The sequence below is a fragment of the Lissotriton vulgaris genome, chromosome 6 (assembly GCF_964263255.1).
Source record: "Lissotriton vulgaris chromosome 6, aLisVul1.2, whole genome shotgun sequence".
In the NCBI taxonomy this organism is placed as follows: Eukaryota; Metazoa; Chordata; class Amphibia; order Caudata; family Salamandridae; genus Lissotriton; species Lissotriton vulgaris.
In genome coordinates, this window is record NC_141694.1 from 769,171,989 (window position 1) to 769,191,610 (window position 19,622).

The 19,622-nt window shown below is 40.9% G+C and overlaps 1 protein-coding gene across 2 annotated transcripts in view; it reads right to left on the minus strand.

Annotated features, from left to right (window-relative positions):
- Positions 1-470: 470 nt before the first annotated feature.
- Positions 471-19,622, minus strand: part of LOC147707953 (G protein-coupled receptor family C group 6 member A-like) — a 114,373-nt gene continuing 95,221 nt past the window's right edge. For both annotated transcript variants that reach the window (XM_086925265.1, XM_086925266.1), the window contains exons 5-6: positions 16,338-16,455; positions 471-2,366 (exon numbers count right to left, since the gene is read on the minus strand). In XM_086925265.1, the coding sequence (XP_086781391.1) occupies positions 1,312-2,366; positions 16,338-16,455 (1,173 nt within the window). In that variant the 3' untranslated portion in view covers positions 471-1,311. The remainder of the gene's footprint in view (positions 2,367-16,337; positions 16,456-19,622) is intronic.

Below are 19,622 nucleotides of genomic sequence, written 5' to 3' on the forward strand. Positions count from 1 at the left end.
TACATCCACTCATTCTTCAATATGTAAGACATATTTTAACTTTACAGAAACATACAGTCACTGGGTGTTGTCATCAGTGATGTCATCAGTGATGTCATTTGAGATGTCATCAGTGATGTCATCAGTGATGTCACTGACCATGTCATAAAAGATGTAATATGTGACATCATCAGCAGTGGATTGCGGGTGCGCGATATATAGTTAGTGCAACTAACTATATATGGGAATTTCAATGGTTTTGTGCGAGTAAAATAAGGTTTTGTAAATGCTAATCCCTAACTATATATGGTCTATAACCTATGGTTTTTTCAGTGAATATATATATATACACATATATATATATTATTTCACTCCCAAAAACCAAGGTTAAAGTGACATTATAGTTATGTATAGTATTAATGTCTAACTTGCTTTAAAAAACCTCAGAAATTCATTGAAAAAGCAATGTTTAAAGAGAAGCTACAGTTAGGTAAACATGTCAGCTTAAATGTCAACATTTAAAATTTAAAAAAGACTGCACTTTAACAGTTATAGTTATTTCAAGTATCTATAACTAGCACCCCTGCCATCTGGCACCCACCCATAAGGTCCTGCAGATCAAGGTACTCCCTGGCCTGCCGCTTCCTTAAACCTTAACATTTTTTTAATCTTCAGGACAGGGGGACCAAATCCCTGTGTCCTGAAATGGCAGCTGCAACATTTCTCTTCATGTTGCAGTCAGCCAATCAGAGTGCGAGCTCCCATGGAAGTTCATGGAAGCCTTTTGCCTTTGTGGGAGCAAGGCAAATGATGGGAATAAAAGCTCCCTCAGCCAATCCGATCACTTACTCTAATATTTTTAGTTGTATGATTGGAGGACTCTTGTGAACCTCCCATGAACCTAACCATTCAGATGCACAAAGTTTGAACAGTAATTTCTCAAAAACTACTGAATGTATTTACAATAAAATACCAAAGGCACACTTTCTGGACTGAGATCTAGCTTACTGCCAAATTTGGAGTCATTCCTTTGAGCAATTTTTGCTGTTTAATCAGCTGATTACCCCTGAACTTTCCAGGAAGGAGCTGAGGTAGATTAACTTTTTTGGAAGGTTTCTTTAAACATGCCAATGTGATTAGCAAACCAGAAAAAAATACTACAAACCAAACACTACAAAAAATACTAACACCGTTGTTACTGCCACTGTCTAACATTTATAAATATACTTTTTGCATGTTAAAGCTCCACATGCATAAGCTCCTGAGGGTAAGAGAAGCAGAGATTGTGAATAACAGCAAGCTGTAGAGAATAGTCTTTAAATCAGTTGATTATCAGCAGCTTTTCCGCCTTCTTCTCATTGTTGGAATCACGCTAACACACACGTTTCTGGACTGTGAAAAAGGCTGGATTGTTGTGCTGACATTATGAGAATGAGTCTTTGGATCACAAGCACCCTTTGAGTGGGAAAAGATTGGCCTCCTTGCTCTGTGAAAGATACGGATACTGTGCATGTAGCAGGACTGATTATTAATGGATTTCCTAAAAAATATTACATAGCATGTGGGCAAGAGATGACATGAAATAATTCCATAGCTTGAAGCCAGAATGGCAACCACCTGGACTGCGGGGAGATACATTCCAACTGTAGAAATATAGATTGGGATGAAAGCAATCCACACAAACAGGTAGATGAGCATGCTGAAGGTGATGAAGCGGGCTTCCTTGTACTTGCCTGGTAGGTGCCGGCCTTTGAACGCCACAACAAAACAAAGCAAAGCCAGGAGCCCAATGTACCCAAGCATGATCCCAAATGCCACATATGAGCCCTCAGTGCACTGCAGTAATGTGGTCTGAAGTGTTGAGGAGATAGTGTTACGTGACGCGGGTTTGAATATGAGCCACATTGCGCAAATCAGAATCTGGATGGTTGTTGCAACAATGATGACCACTGCGGGCTGGTAAGTGATTTTGTGGCCGGGCTTGTCCATTTTACTTAATTTGAATGCAAGTACGATGCGGAGGGATTTAACTAGAACACATGAAACACAAAGAGTGAAACTGATGCCATACATAGTCTGTCGTATCTGGCAAGTGATATCAGTAGGCTCGCCAATGAAGAACCCTGTGCTCAGGAAGCTTGTGAGAAGCGAGAAAGACATCACAACCGAGTAGGCTCCACCTGCAGCTTTGACCGCTGGTGTGTCCCGGTGTTTCAGAAAAATTGCTTGTATCACCAACACAGTAAGGAATCCAAATGCAGCAATACATATCAACACAATAGAAAATGGATTATTCCAGTGGAGGAACTCAATTGATTTATTTTCACAGTTGGAGCTTCCATTATTGGACCATTTATCTTCTGGGCATTTTGAGCATTCATTCAGATCTGTGACAGAAACAAAAATGTGTGAAAAATCATTTGCAATATGTTTTACTCTTTGAAACTATGCAATTGTCTATATAGAAGGCATGGATGTTTTTTTACTTTCTTAAGTTGATGTATAAGAGCTGCGAAGACACATTAGACAAATAGTGAAGGACTAAATCAAAAGCTGCATGATCTGAAAATTCTAACTTTAACATTTTCAAAACTCATACTGAGGTATCGCTTTTCATAGCTAGTGGGAGCGCCTCATTTCCTTCTGAAGCATATGTGCATTTTTGTCAGCAGTGAATACCTATATTTCTATGTTTCAGAAAATCCCAACAAGAAAATAAAAATATAATCCTGTGGAAAAGCAAAGACTTTGTGCTTCACTCTACAACTACCTATCAACGTTTCTCAAAAAATGCATGGAACTGAAGTGACCATAAAACACTTGGGGTGAGATTTGCCAATATATTGTGGTGCCCTTGGGTCACGTATGCTGTTGCAAGGGCAGATCAGTACTAAAGTCAGATTTACTAATCAACACAAGGCCACCCTGCATGGCCCTGCGTAGCTTGGAAAATCTGGAGTAACACAAGGCAGAGAACAAGACGATGTCTTGTGTCAGTCTGCCCTGTGAAGAGGTTCCATAGTTGGAGCATGGGAAGTCCATTGGATTTTGGCTCCTTCCCAGATTCACCAAGACTGGTAAACCTGGGAAGGCGTCAAAATACTACGCCTTCCCAGGGGAGGCGTAAGGAGTGGAAAAACTGTATTTCTCTTGGTTGTTCCCTTGTTCTAAGTGTGCTGCATTCTACATCACACTTAGAAACTGAAAAAAGCCTCTAAGAATTGTTTTTGTGCAAGAAGGTGTACCTGCCTGCACAAAATAAAAACTGCCTGCAACATAGGCACCCATGCACCATGGCGCAAGGGTGCTTGCATTGGTGCTAGGCATCATATTGTTCACCAGCGCAGGTAGAGAGCAGAAATGCACCACATATTGGTAAATATGGTGTATTCCTGCCCTCTCCCTTTGACATACAGTACATCAAAGATCCCTAAAGGAAATAGATCATGCTGTACTGTTAGGATGCACCTGGGTGCTTTATTTATGTGCTAGCTTTGAGGTCACTGGACTATCTGTCACTGTGTTAAAAAACAACCCTGGTAAACTGGGGGGGGGGTTCCCAATATGGGTGTATAACCAATTTGGATAGATGTGTAATTACCTACGTATTCAAGGTTATCCAATTACTAAGATGAGGTAGGCAAACAGAGCTGCTGAGGAAAACATGTCTGTGTTTCTGCTCACGCTTTCCTTAGCACCTGTAGCAAATTGTGGAACCAGCAGGTGGGAAAATGCAGATCGGAGAGCAATATTTGTTAGTTAAATGGATGATACAGAGAGAACAGTATGTTTGTTACACAGGCACATAGCATCATTTTGCACTAGCCACCCCTCCAGGTAGGGGCCAGCCCATGATTCTCAGTCCATGTGATATGGTCTTTGATATTACTTGGATAGAAAATTACCTGGCACTGCTCATTGTTAATAAGTTGAACGGAAGTTCAATTTAACAATCTGTGGCTATAAAATAAGGGTATGTTTAATCTTTCAGTGAAAATGGTCATGAATGTGAGATCGGAAGAGTTAATTGTTCAGCTCAACATGGCCAGCAGTGGGACCCCATGCTCACATTTGTGACTGTGTCATGGGTACACCAATTGGTGAGCCCAGGTGTCAGTGATAAAATGGTTGAAGAGTTACCCAGTACCTAGAGATAGTCTCACTATGGCCCTTCTGTCAGGGTGGCAGAGAGTACAACTCCTGACACTCTTGCTACTGCGACATCATTTTCAATATGTGACAGGAGGTCATAGAAGAGCTTGTGCACCTTCTCTTCTCGACCATCATTTACAATGGACATTGTGATGCCTAACCTGTGAAAGTGGAATTGCATGCAGTTGACATGCACAACACTCAAGTGGTTCTGATGGGGTGGCAAAAACTCCACAGGGAATGTCACATCACTCCTCACTGTTATCTTCTTCTTCAGCCTTGGCTCTGAGTCACAACACATTGTTGACTGTGTCCTGTGTTCCTTTCTTGAGAGGTTTATCCCACCAATTTCACAGACGACTCATAGGAACTGGGGGGCATATTACCAAGGGCCTTATCGCCGCTTTAGCGGGACTTTTTCCTGCTAAAGCGGCGATAATTTTATCGCCCTATTACCTAGCTGTCGCTAACACCAGTTAGCGACAGCTAGTAGGAGATAGCGATCATCTTGGGGCCCGCTTTGCATGTCAGCGATATTTATAGCTAATGACATGCAAAGTGGGCGTGCCAAGATGTTAGCGACTGTAAACAGTCGCTAAAATTGCTATCTCCAATTACCTACAATGGCATACTTTTGGAAATATTCGCTAAGCTCAAATATCTCCAAAAGCTAACGCCTGCCCAGAGCAGTTCTTAGCCATGTTATCCAATGGTAGGTGGATAACATGGCTAAGAGCATTAGCTCAGTAATGCATGAATATCGCTGACTTTTCAGTGATATTCATGCATTTCGTCCGATTTTTATCGCTTTTGAGATAAACCTTGATAATAGCAAGGTTTATCTGCGATAAAAATCGGCGGAGCTCGGCGATAATAATATTGCCGCTAAGCCAACATAGCGATAATTATCGCTAGTTGTTGGTAATATGCCCCTGGGTTCCCCAACTGATAATCAGTAAGTCTGAAACCGACTTTCTCCTCTACTCAACTAAGCATGGAAACAGGATTTCCCAATCCTGCTGATAGGTGCTTCCAAAGCCATTATTGGCTCCATGATGCTGGCTTACCAGATAGTGTGAGGGCACTTGCAAAATGTGGTGAATATTAACAAGCATGTAAGGTTGTAGCATTTACAGACCTTTGCTGGCATTTGCCACTCTGAAAACCAATTCAGATTTAATGGCACAAGTAAATCGATTTTCGGGGGAGGGGGGGAGTACATAAAACATGTATAATTAGTGGATTGCTCTGGAAGGGGCTCTGCAGTGAGACAAATATTGTTCCTATTGAAAAGCAAAAGTGTTATTGAATGGCAATCCACTGAGCTACATTTGTGCATTCATATATAAAAGCATACTAAATTTGTAAATGCATATTTACTCACATGAGTACTCCTGAGAAGATACACCAGTCGCACCTTCCTAGAAGTACTCCTGGATGTCTTTGTCAATTCAAAGAAAGTCAGAAATTTCTTAAAAGATTGGAGTAATACCACACAAGCAGAGGTCTAACTTTTGATGTGAGTGAGGCCCCACAAATTGGTACTTCACATTTATTTTTCAATCTCCTTATTCACTTTCTTTATTTCTAAATTGGAACAATGTAGCTTGCTATTTCGAAGAAATATAATATTAATTTTCTCCAAACATTTTAATTTTTCTGCACCTTCAATGTATACGCCTTTATTTTTTAAGGAGTCAGCCCCTATGAATTCCAAGTTAGAGTTGCAGTGATAAGCACTAGAGTCCATGTATGCACTGCACTTGGCATTTGCACTTGCAGTTGATGTGTCCTTCCCAATGTCATTCCCAAGTGAAAGCAACAGTTAAAGGTTTCAACCTTTTTAGTTCTCATATTATTCATTCTAAAGTGTCACTTTTAAATTGTCAAAAACTTGAGAAAAATAGTAAAACTGGATATGAATTTATCAGGAAAGCTGTAAAGTATGACGAAAATTAAGCACAGAAGGAAAAGTATAGGCAAGCCAAAACGTTTGACTTTAATGTGCCAAAGCATGCACACATGACAGCATTGTTGCACGCACACATGCTGTTTATCACATTAACCCCAGCCCTAATGGCTTTGTTCCTACTGGGGGAAAAAGTAGCCAATAAGGATTGCTATCTGTGTAGAATTCATACAAGAGGATAAAGAATTAAGGACCTGATTACGATGCTGGTTGGACCAACGTCAGCGGGCCTGTTGGAAGCGGTATGACCACAGCAGTCTCCTCAGAAGTGGTCAGTTCAACCTCTGGATTACGATGCATGCATCCTGTACTCTGACCATCCGCTGAAAGGCTGCCGTCTCTGACAACCTTTCCCCAACTGCCGAGATAGTGGTAGGAGACAAACAGCATCCATAGGGCAGTACACGGATCTCCAACCGCCATTCCGATTACGATGTGGGTTTTCGACGACTCGACCATGGCGGTCTGACTGCCTGCATCGAGCTGTCCGACACAATGGATTTGGGGTGCTTACTCATCCTAATCAACTTCTCACCAACAGCTTCCGGTGTGGATACCTTTCTCCAGGTCCCCTCTACACTGAACACTACAAACCTGTGGGTGCCAGAATGCAGGTAAGTCCATAGGCAGCATGTATTCCCATTGACTGGACTGTGCACAGATCACCACACTCCAGCAATGGGATACATGATGCACAAGGCATATTTTTGGGCATCAAACGCATCACGTCTAATAAGATAATTATCTGGTTACAATCCAGCACTACGAGAAGAAGTTCCTAAAACGTGGATACCCGCTGAAGATTATGGATCCAGCAGTGAAACAAGCGGGAGACTTGCAAAGGACAAAACTCTTGGAAAAACAACAAAAAGACATGCCAAAAAGATAGGTTTTCATATCGACCTTTTCCACAAAATCAACATCCATCAAGAAAATCATTTGAAAGAGATGGGAACTCATACAAACAGAAACAGACTTCTGGGGGCTGTTTGCTTCCCATCCACTGTTTGCATATACCAAGACTAGAAATCTAAGAGAGATGCTGAATCCACTCACAAAATCACCTACTGCAGTCAATAAGGGGTTGATTAAGTGCCACGACTGCACTTAATGCAATTTTGTAATGGAGGGAGCCAGTATCTCACATCCAATGACAGGGAAATCCATCCTATTGAGACACACTTCTGACTGTAATACTCAATGCGTGCCCTTGTGGATTATATTATGTGGGAAAGATGTAGCACAAGGTCAAAATTCGGATAACTGAACATAAAAGTACGATACATGTGAAGAACCCCAATTCTTTGCTAGCAACACACTGGCATGAAAAAGGGCACAATGTAGCTTAACTTCATTATTTCCGTCCTAGACAAAGTTTCTGAGAAACATGGCAGAGACACAGCCAAATATCTTTCACAAAGAGAAGTAAGTTGGATCAAATATATGGAAACTCCTGTGCCAAAGGGCTTTAATGATAAATTGGAACTGACATGCTGCTTATAATCAATCATCACCTTATGCCAGGAGTGCTAAACTGAGAGATAATTTCTGTACACCTCACTATATAATCCCTTTTCACCTTTCTATACATCAACAGATCCCTATTTTCCATTTTCTCTTCCTTTTTCGTCTCTTATTTCTAGATGAATTCTGTTCAACATATTAGGAATTAATTTCAACTTAGCTAGATCGTCTAATCCATTTCCATATGATTTCACAACCTCAACAGGATCATAAGAGCATATGTAACCATGAAGAACTATGCTTTCAAGCACATTCATTTTAGGTTGAGCATTCAAGACCTCTTGTATATACTTTAGTATATACTTTAGTATATATACTTTAGTATATACTTATATCTGTATGTACTTTGTGGGCTCTGGAAATCAGCCCTAGGACTTGTCTACTTTCCCTAAGGGACTTTTTTTCCCATCTACTGCCTGCATGTAACTGTCTTGATAGAAAACGACCAGCAGAGGTCAGTAAAATACCAGAATTGTTTCTGCTGAGGGACTTTCTTTTTTTAATTTTTCTGGCAACAGAATCACTTTAGCATTCTCTAGATTCCAGTCCATAGCAATTGTCTTCCTCAAGCATCTGTAGACAATAATATTCTTTTCAAATTTTGTATTTTCAGTGATATGACAACCGAAGGCCCTAATTTTTATTAAAAGCAGAGCTTTGGACTATACGATTTCCCACTGAAAGGCAATATTTCTCTCCATGTGTTCCCAAACCTTGGTGTGTCACGCAGTTTAGTGCTTACTTTCCCTCTATGTTAAAGAACAGTAGATGTTTCAGCACCCAGGCTAATGTGCTGCATAGCTAAATACATATAAGGTCCCAAAGGAGAGACCGGTTGCATTGCAAATGCTTGTTATTGAATGTGACCAGTAGACATTTTTGTACATCTACCATATTTTTAGTAATTGCGAGTCTCCAGCCGCTCACACCAGTTACTCAGATTCAAAAATGCTATTTCTATCACTTGAATAAGTTACACAATATATTTATTATCATTATCCGCTTCATGTTAATTTATTCTACACAATATTGTCTAAGAGGAATCCCACAACTTATTTGGTCATGTGAAAATTCGAGCTTAAAGTTTTTTCTGATTGTGTCATATGCTGAATTACACAGTGTTGCTCTGTTACAAGCGTTTTACTAGTTGTGATTCATTGTATAATCATCAAAATCCATTATGTAACACAGTTGTATTATTGTGAAGACATGCGATTGTTGTCAAATAGGCCACTGCTTATGCTGTTCATGTATTCCTTCATGCCCTATTTCTTCATGCCCCTTTTCAGTATTTCAGGCATACTGCTTACAGTAGTCTGTTTTCACTCTTTTTAGTTGCATTATTTCGAGCACCAGCATTTTTTAAATCAAGCACTCGCCCAATTCAGCACGTCTGATTGCTCTCACTGCCTGGTCGCAGGTTTTTCCACAGTGGATTTTTTTTTTGAAGTAGCGCTTTTCCTTAACGGGTAAGCAATTTAATCCATTCGCACTTAAAATGCTATGCTTGCATCTGGGAGGTGGAACAGCCAGTTCACCTTTAACTCTAATACTTTGTCCTTGCAGGAATCCAAGCGCTTTATTTTCCGCTCGAAAACTCAGAGGGGCATATTACCAAGGGGGGCGATAGGCAATTATAGCCGGTTTAGCTGCGTTTTCTGCCACTAAGCAGCGATAATTCTGTCGCTACATTAGCAAGCTGTCGCTAACTGATGTTAGTGACAGCTTTTAGGCGATAGTGAGCGGTTTGGGGCCCGCTTTGCATGTCAGCGATATTTATCGCTAATGACATGCAAAGTGGGTGTACCCAACCTGTTAGCGACTGAAAGCAGTCACTAACGTCGCTATAGCCTATTAGCAAGGCGGGCGTAGCGATGAAAATATTCCCGCTATCGCCAAAAACTAACGCCTGCTCAGACCAGTTCTTAGCCATGTTATCCAATGGGAGGTGGATAAAATGGCTGAGAGCATTTCGTCGCTAATGCGTGAATATCTCTGTTTTCTCAGCGATATTCACGCTATCGCCGGAAAAATTATCGCTTTGGAGATAAACGTTGCTAATAGCACGTTATCTCAGCGATAATTTGCGGTGATGCTTAGCGATAAAAAAGTCGTTGCTAAGCCTAGTTAGTGTTAAATACCACTCCTGTTTGGTATTATGCCCCAGAGTGAGTTAGTTGAACTTGGTGCACAGTGTGAGGACAGTACTTTGAACACCCCTTTGGAGTCTGCAGTAAGTCAAGCATAGAACAAGTTCTCTAAATTCATGGTTACGGTTAGTAGCTGACATGCGCTCACTCTTTCCTTCATATTTAGAGCTTGACATTTTTTTGACAAAACTGCTTTGTGCAGAAAACCGGAGGCTGTCTTTTCTGAGGTACTAGAAACCCCACAATTAAACTCACACTCGTTGCATGGATAGTACGGGTCCTTCTGTCACGCAGGTTATGGCTATGATGAACTGCAGGGCCTGGTTTCATTGGGTGTTCGTCAGGTGCATGATGAGAGATGTAGTACTTTAATTGATCACCTTTTCCAATTGGTTCTAATTGATTACCAGCTCTTCATTTTTATGCCTAAGTCTACATCAGATTATGCTTCATTCATTTTTCCCTTTTTTCACTTGATGAGTCATAGACTGTACTAGACCAACAATAAGCCAAGTTCAGCACATGTTTATTGAACATTGCGTGTTTTCTTTGATTATAGTGACCCCTGAAGAAGGATCTCTTTAAACCGAAATGCATTGGGGATTTTTGAAGAAGAAAATTTGAAACCTCAAATTTGTCTTTGGATGCCATGAAGGAGAATACATAACATTTATGATTGTTTAAAAATATATTGTTTAGCAAAGTGCTGATGTTGATGGATGTTTTTTGATTAGATTATCCTATTTCCCTTGATTAACATAAGGCATTGAACATATTTACCAGACTATAGAGCAGCCTTAGGGCAGGAATGCACGCTTAGCATACGGAACACTTGTTCTGGTTTCTTTTGGCACAAGGCATATCCCCACATATGTCATACATTTGTGTACATATCATATGTTTCCTGGGAATTTGCATGCACGTGCAGTGACATATTCAAAGGTATGTGCACCTCCGTAGATGAGGCCTCCACGGTAGCAGCAGCTGGATCGTGATATGGGGGGAGAACATTCCTTGCCTTGGCTGTCAGAATCGTAAACACGCCGTGACGGCTGGACAGTTGTGCTGACCAGCATCGTAATAAAGCTCAAAATATGGAAATTAACTTAATAACTCAGTGAGGAGGAGGAGTCCGGGGAGGCTCTTGTAAGCCCAGTGAACAAAGGTCACATTTACACCAATAGCTTCTGCTGTTAAACCCTGCACTACTGTATTTTCACGAATTCGTGTCCGTCTGAAACAAGGCTGCCGCAGGGGAGAGGGTGCAAAGAATAACTGATCGCCATAGTAAGCTCCTCCGGCACGTGACCTGGACTGCACTGAAGTGGTAAGAATTTCAAGGAGAAGGAAGCGGCTGGGCAACTTCCTCCCTGCCTGCCGGCCCCTGTGAGAGGAGTCACGAGTCCAGGAGCGCTAGAAGAGACGTGGGAGAACCAGCGTAGCGGGAGATCTTTCTCTGCTGAACTGCACTGCCACTTTTGACCAGGTCCCTGCCTGCCAGCCCCTGCGGGAGGACTCACAAGCACAGAAGTGCTAGAAGAGACGCGGGAGAACACGCAGCGGGGTCCAAGACCGGGCCAAGACCAGGCCAAGATATGCCTGTCTGAGCCCGTTTGAAGTTGGGCTGGGCCCTTTCTCTTTGATCTTCGACCTTTCATGGACATGTCTCCTGAACCTGAGAGGTTATTCAACACTTAATATCAAAGAGGCTGAGAGGTACTGTTATAGTCTTTGTAACAAACATTTATGGAACTGAGAGAAGCAGACGCTATCTAGTACCTTTTTCAGGGTATGGCACTGTGATATATTTGGTACTGTTTATTTTCTCCCTTAGACTCGCAAGTACCCGCCCCAAGGGAGTCATTAGTGAGTATGTTCCGATAGTAAAGCACTGCTAAAAATGGGAAAAAGAAAATTATTAACTAGTCAGCCCCTACTCACGAAAAAGGTTACTGGAGATGTACAACAAACATTACTCTCATATCTCACAGGAGCAATGGGAGCAATTGAGAAGCAAATATCCTCGGTAGAGGAGTCACTAGAGGTAACCGCACAATGTGCTAGTGAAGGAAACAAAACCACGATTGAAGTAGCAACTGGAAAGACAAATACAGGGGTTTCAAGTTCTACTCTGCCTGAAAATGGCTGTGTTCACCACACGATAGACCAAATAATTTCTAGTGATCAGGACTCCTTCAGTCAGCCCCAAGAAAAGTGGACAAAGATGCCACCGCAAACAGATGAGAGCATTGAGACAACAGGATTTGTGAAGCCTACTATAGATAATACCCCCAAAAAGTAAAATCCACAAAAAAAGTGGTAGGAGGGAAAAGAATGGCATCGAAGGCTTTCCCAGAGAGACCTCTGGCAGAGAAAAATAGTAAACTAAAACCAAAGGAAGCTGATATTAGAAATCTAAGTACCCTTGTACATAATTTAGACCTGTTTCTCAGAGACTCACTCTCAGAGATCGAGGAAAGAGTTAACACGATAGAGCAGATGCTAACGGGTCTTTTAGATAAGGCAGACTGTAATAAACATCTACCAAGCAATCAGGGAGAAAGAGTAGTTGGTAAGGGTGATACAGGTGGGGGCTGTATAACACAGAACAAACAAAGCCAGTCCTTCCAAGCTGAAGATCGGGTAATTTCAAATAGGAGTCAAGATAATCAAGCTGACCACCAATGGGGTGTTATCCATAAAAAGGGTGATAGAGAAGTGATAATGAAATCCTATAGCTCCATATCGACTCCCTCTAACCAACAAAAGAAAATTACTTCCATAAAAGCGACACCTATTGAGCCACCCTACTTAGACTTACCACCAGCATGCACAACATATACGATAATACTAGCCAATACACCCAAGTTAAGATCAGAAGAAAATGAATCTTGGGAAAGCCTAAGAAATAAAGCACTTCATTGGCTAAGTATAAGAGGGGGCCTAACTGACCAACTATTTATGAAGTTTAAAATGGCTAGGAGGGTAAGCTGGGTATAAAAGAACAAAAGACCCTCCCTGGTGATTGCGTGGTACTAGCGTTCAAAACTCGCAACTTAGTTAAAAAGATCTTATGGAAGAGGGGAAATGGGTTCCTAAAAACAGTTGATATAAACATTCACCCCTTAGGCAATTTCTATAAACCCGTAAATGTGATGGAGAGGGGAGGCATAGACCGATTGAATGGAGCAAGTACTGAATGCCCATATAACATTAAGGTGAGAAACCGACACGCACCACTGACCTCTTCAGAGGAGACAGATTGACTGAACATCTGTCTCACTTATATCTCTGCATTTGCTCCCCTCCATATTCACCAAGAACTAGACAGGACTGATGTAACAGTCCATAGTCCAGCTTTACTGGAAGGAGGTACCTCTATTATCCCTTTTCTCAAGTATGGGTGAAATTTGCGAATTCGCGGTTCGCAAAATCCGCAAATTTGTGCGAATTCGTGGATTTTTTAATTTTTGCGTGTTCGTGGGGCGATTTGCGTGTTCGCTGGTTTTTTCAGCGTGCCGACCACGAAGTTACCCATGCCGTCGTACATGGGCGCAGCCATCTTGTTTTCAGTCTTCACGTTGCGTATTTCCGTTTCCAGGCGCCAGTTGCATGCTCGCGTTGTGCATTTCCTACGTGCGGGCCGCAATTACGTGTTCGCATCGTTTTTGCGTGCTCGTGGGGGAAATATCGCGCAAACTTACCCACGCGGTCCCAATGGGGGCTTCCATCTTGTTTTTCAATCATTGCTATGGTTCTGGGCATGCTTTTTCTATCCTCCCTTAATTCTTTGCAATCCTTTGTTTCTTTGAATTTTTTTTACTCATTATCTATCTCTTTATTTTTCTACATCTACATTTGTTTTTTTTTCTACTTTTGAATGCTTTAAAACTACTTTTTTTAACTCTTTCCTTTTATTTACTTTTTCCCTATTCTTTGTTGCACCATGAATATTGTGCTGAATAACTAAACACTTATAAGGTCCAAAAGACGAGACCTATTGGCTTTGCCAATGCTTGTTCCGTTTGTTATTGTTGCCTGCGTTGTGTTTGATAGGTGTGATTGCATTCTGGTGTGGCTGGGAGTGCCTGAAGTATTCTCTCTGTAAGCAACGAACCGTTCTTTTGCAACAAAATACCGAAGGTTTGAATCTAGTAGCCAAATGCAGCTCGGCTGTAGAAAGGAGGCAAAGTGATTTGTTTTCATCTAAAGAACAATTCTCTTAACCTGGAGATAAAAAAGTATTTTGAGAGGGGCAAGCCACTGTACTCTGGGACTAGTAGCTGTGTGTGCAGTATCAATTAATCCAGCGTTTCATTCATAAACTTGGGAGCGGAGTGGTTCACATTCATAAACACAGGAGTAGGTGGGCGCCTTCCTGACAGGTGTTTTGTCAGCCACTCTATGCATCACCCAGTGTTGCACTAGCAACAGATGCATCAAACATTTGTAAAATCGTGACAGATTGATGAATCGCATATTGAACACCCATATCACATTCCGTACAGTGGCCCTTAAGTTGGAAATGTTTGATTTTGCTGAGCAGAATGGAGGTGTCACCTGGAGTTTAAGATTCTGACTCAATCAGGCCCAATGGCTCTTGTCTTCCCTGTTGGTGGCATTGTCAGATGCTGGGCGAGTGGTTTTTCTGTCTTTCTCAAACACTGTGTAAAACCCTGTACGTTTATAAATTTAAAGTGAGACTACATATTTGACCATTGTTAAAGGAACATGTCAGCATTTTTCAAAACTGAAAAATGTTGTTCAAACTCAAATGTAAATTGCTGTGACTGCCTGCAGCTTTTGGCGTGCTTGGTGTTTTACATGTGGTGAACTTCCTGCCTTCCTGAGAGGAGAACACTTTCTTTGTTTCTTTCTCTTCGCTGAAGGAAGTCTAAGACCGGAAATGGTAATTCTGTTTTATAAACAGGAAGCTGGCTGTAAAAGCTTGCAAAGGGGCTCTTAGTTTCCCACTCTTTCCAAATTACTGCAGAATCACTGTTCCACGAGGGTGAGAGCAAGAGTAGAGGAATGTCAACAAGCACGCGCGGCCACGCTAATTGAAAACAGATGGCCCCAATGTGCCGCTGCTCGCTCCCGCAAGGTGGATGCCAGCACAAGCACAAGTGTAACAAAAGTGCAGACCGATTTCTAAAGGTCATCTGCTAGAGCAGCTCGACCTAAAAATGGGATGTCGGGAAAAATGCGGTCCTGTAGTTTCCCCATAGCAAAAAAAAAAGAGAAATAACTAAAGACAATAACAATAGGTGAAAGGAATAGGGAACAGCAGGGGCAAATAGAAAATGTTTAAAAAAGAAGTACATCAGAAAATCAAAAAATTAGAAGTTAAAAACGTCAGCACTATACACTTGGGGCCAGATCTAGTGAGAATCCATTGTAGAAAGCCATTCAAAGAGGGTTGCAATTTGCCAATCTTTACTGATATTCAATATTCATTAGATAGGTCACAAACTGTGGCACACATTGGTTGGATACCATCACACAGAGGTTGGCCAATTGGGGTCCGTAGACCACCATATATGTGATTTTTTTATTTAAAAATATAGAACATTTGTATTTAAAATCAATCCATTTTCCTTAAAGGAAACAAGTCTGCATTAAAAGAAAAACACAATTCTTTTTGCCCTGGACCACTGCCCACTCCCAAACAAAATGTTTTTTATTAACAAAAGGAAAGACGTCCCACAGGAACCCCTTTCTCTTTCCAAATGGGTTACCACATGCTTTGATGAATAGGTAACCTACAAATGATTTGTAACTGAAATTGTCCTTACGAACCATAAATACATACAATGGTAAATCGGAATATTGTACAAATGCCCTAAATAATTCCCTTCCAAATTGTGATTTGTAATACATTTCTAAACCCATTTGTGGTTTGGTAACAAGTTACTGAATACTAAAATGTGTTTAGAAAGTTTGTACAAGACATTTATAAGTCACAAACTATGTGATTTAGCAAATTTGCGGGCTTGCTCTGTAACCACAAAATTGCTCTGTACATCTGGCCCTTGCTAAGTAAAAAAACTAAATTCATGAGGAGCATTTAATGTAATGACTAATCTCTTCAAACCCGTTTTTAAAGACATTGGTCTCCCCTACTGAACCTGATTTTTGTGTGTCTTCTGGTTCAGGTCTCCACCCTCCTATGCTTCATCCATATACCTTAATAGGGAAAATGATTTTCACAAAATTATAGAGTGTTCATTCTATACTAGTAACTGTCTGGGAACTTCACAGAAAATGCTCAAAGTCCAATGACTATCCTGAACTGTGCAGTATCTCACTGTTTGAGGGACTCAGACCTCACTTGAGGCAAGTTCTCACAAGACAAGTCTGGATTATTTGTACTGGGTTAACAAAGCATAGATTGCAACGTGTTTTTACCAGTGGAAACATATATTAATTAATGCATAAATGTTCTTTATAAAATATATAAGTTAATATATAATAGCAACTACATTCGCCACAATTATCTAGGGGAATGGTTGACCACAACAATGATAACAATGCCCAAATGTATTGCTTTATCACATACTTACCAGAGGCATTAGAGTAGTATCCTTCTGGGCAAAATGTGCATATATAGCAACAGCTGGGGGATGAATGTTGTTTGTATTGGCCAGGCCTGCATGGCAGAGAGCAATTAGAAAATGGAATCTGTAGGATTAGAAATACAATCACAATAAAAAGAAAGAAAAAAATGTGTAAATCCTAATTCTCCACTGTACCTTATGCCCTTTTAATTCATTTGTTTATATATTAGCAGCTTTAAATGGAAGTCAGTTAAATATGCCTGTTCTTTAAGCATTTTTACAGAAGATAAATATTGGACAGGCAACATGGCTATATATATATTACCTACTGGCGGTCGCCAGTAGGTATATATAGTTAGGATTTTTTCTCTATGGGATTTTTGAAAATTCTATGTCTAATAACTTTGGCGTTTGTGGACGGAATTGGCTGAAATTTTCAGGAAAATGGAACATTTTGTTTCTGAGCAGCCCCTGACAATTTGGGGGGGTTTCATTAAGGGGGGCTGAGAAAAAAGGGGTGTCCCAAAACGCGTTTTTCCCATGTTAATTTCCATAGGGCGGTTGGCCTCACTTTTAGCTCGAACGGCTGAATGGATTTGCACGAAACTTGGCAAAATTGTAGGGACTGTTAGCCCGATGTGCCTTTGCTAGGTCTCAATATATGTGCTCCAGTGGATTTTGAGTAATTTAGGTTCAAAAAAAGATATATATCTGGGCGGAGCCTAACCACACATCTGATCTGATTGGCTGTCAGCACTTCATCCAAGAAGTGTTGGCAGCCATCTTGGGACCAATATACATGATGGCACCTCATTAAAAAGCATTGTAGTTAATAGAGGGTTTTAGGACTTTAGTTACATTATAAATCATTTGTTGATGGTACCATACTCGTTTTAGGAATTGTGGTGGGTTCTAAGGTGATTTTACCATGTGAAAAAACCTTCTGCTGTGATATCATGAATATTGTTTGAAAGAAAACTAATATCTCATGATTTTCCCACAGTGGTTTGGAAGGGGATCTATAAGCTAAACTGAAAGCATATTTTCTGTAAATTCACATTATCTTTCTCAGTCATGTGAAAATGAAGTCTGACATTCTCAGTAAAACATGTACATCCAACAAGGACAGAGACTGTCAGTTGATTCCTTTGTGTTCTACTGCAGCCTCCTAAAGTGTTCTAAAGAACAACTAGAGCGCTAACAGTCCTACTTATTACAAAGGTATGGCACACCTGAAGCCATCTTGATTGGAATAAAGTGGTAACTCTTAAAACATTTAATTTAAAAAGAAACAACACGAGGGGGTATATTTTGCCATAGAAAGTATGATTAGTGCTGCAGAATGAAAAATTAGGGCACATTTTAAGTGACTTCTCAAATCCTTTTCTATTTCATTAAAACATTCTGACATGCAGTCTCCCAAAATGGCCACCAGAGACAAAAGAGCCCAAATGTAGCCCAAATATCACCCAGATGTAGCCCAAGTATAGCCCAATGACAGAATGTCCCAGAGTGTTCTAAAGAACAACTAGAGCGCTAACAGTCCTACTTATTACAAAGGTATAGCACACCTGGAGCCATCGTGATGGGAATAAAGTGGTAACTCTTAAAACATTTAATTTAAAAAGGAACAAGATGAGGGGGTATATTATGCAATAGAAGGTATTATTAGTGCTGCAGAAAGAAAAATTAGGGCACATTTTGAGTGACTTTTCAAATCCTCTTCTATTTCATAAAAAAATTCTGACATGCAGTCTCCCAAAATGGCCACCAGAGACAAAAGAGCCCAAATGTAGCCCAAATATCACCCAGATGTAGCCCAAGTATAGCCCAATGACAGAATGTCCCAGAGTGTTCTAAAGAACAACTAGAGCGCTAACAGTCCTACTTATTACAAAGGTATGGCACACCTGAAGCCATCTTGATTGGAATAAAGTGGTAACTCTTAAAACATTTAATTTAAAAAGGAACAAAATGAGGGGGTATATTTTGCCATATGAATTATGATTAGTGCTGCAGAAAGAAAAATTAGGGCACATTTTGAGTGACTTCTCAAACCCTCTTCAATTTCATTAAAAAATTCTGACATACAGTCTCCCAAGATAGCCACCAGAGACAAAAGAGCCTAAATGTAGCCCAAATATCACCCAGATGTACCCCAAGTATAGCCCAATGACAGAATGTCCCAGAGTGTTCTAAAGAACAACTAGAGCGCTAACAGTCTTACTTATGACAAAAGTATGGCACACCAGAAGCCATCTTGATTGGAATGAAGTGGTAAGTCTGAAAACACTCAATTTAAAAAGGAACAACATGAGGGGGTTAATTTTGCCATAGAAAGTATGATTAGTGCTTCAGAAAGAAAAATTAGGGATCATTTTGAGTGACTTCTCAAATCCTCTTCTATTTCATTAAAAAAATTCTGACATGCAGACTGAAACATGCACTTTGAATACCAGCAGCAGACGTCCCTGGTGAGCAGTAGCTTTACTACAGTGATCTAATGTGCAACTAGAGTGCTAACATTCAGAATTTATGGCAAATGTGTGACACATCTGAATGCCTTCTTGATGGAACCAAAGTAAACAAGCATTGAAAATGCAATAGATCTCGCCCTCGTTTAAGTTAAAGCCATTCTGTTTGTAATGAGGTGGCTTTTTAGCTTTGCTTTTATTAGTGTTTTTTCAACTTTCATGTAAATAACATGCATCTGTATGCATATAAGTATATGTATGCATGCATTTATGTTTGTATTTATATAGATATACAGATGATATATGTTTATATATGTATGTATATATATATATTCACTGAAAAAACCATAGGCTATAGACCATGGGTACTCACAAACTTTCTCTCGGGGGCCAAATTTACAGTTTGGTTTGTGTCCGAGGGCCGCATCGGTGGGGGGGCAGGGTCAGTGGGGGAGGGGGAGGGGCTAGAGCAACAACATAAAACTGACCATGAGGTTGATCATAGGTCCCTGCAGCGGACGCCTTCGTCCACTGAGCCGTCCCGGCATACACACATCTCTCTCGGTCTCCCTCCCTCTCTCTAGCTCTCTCTCCCTCTCACCCTCCCTCTCTCCTGTCTTCCTCTGTCTCACTCTGACTGTCTCACTCCCTCTCTCCCACTCCCTCTCTCTCACTCCCTCTCCGTCCCCCTCCCTTTCCCTCCCTCTCACTCACTCTCTGTCTCACCCCCTTTCACTCCCTTTCCCTCCCTCTCCCCCCATTTCCCTTCCTTTCCCTCCCTCTCCCTCTCCATCTCCTTCCCTTTCCCTCCCTCTCA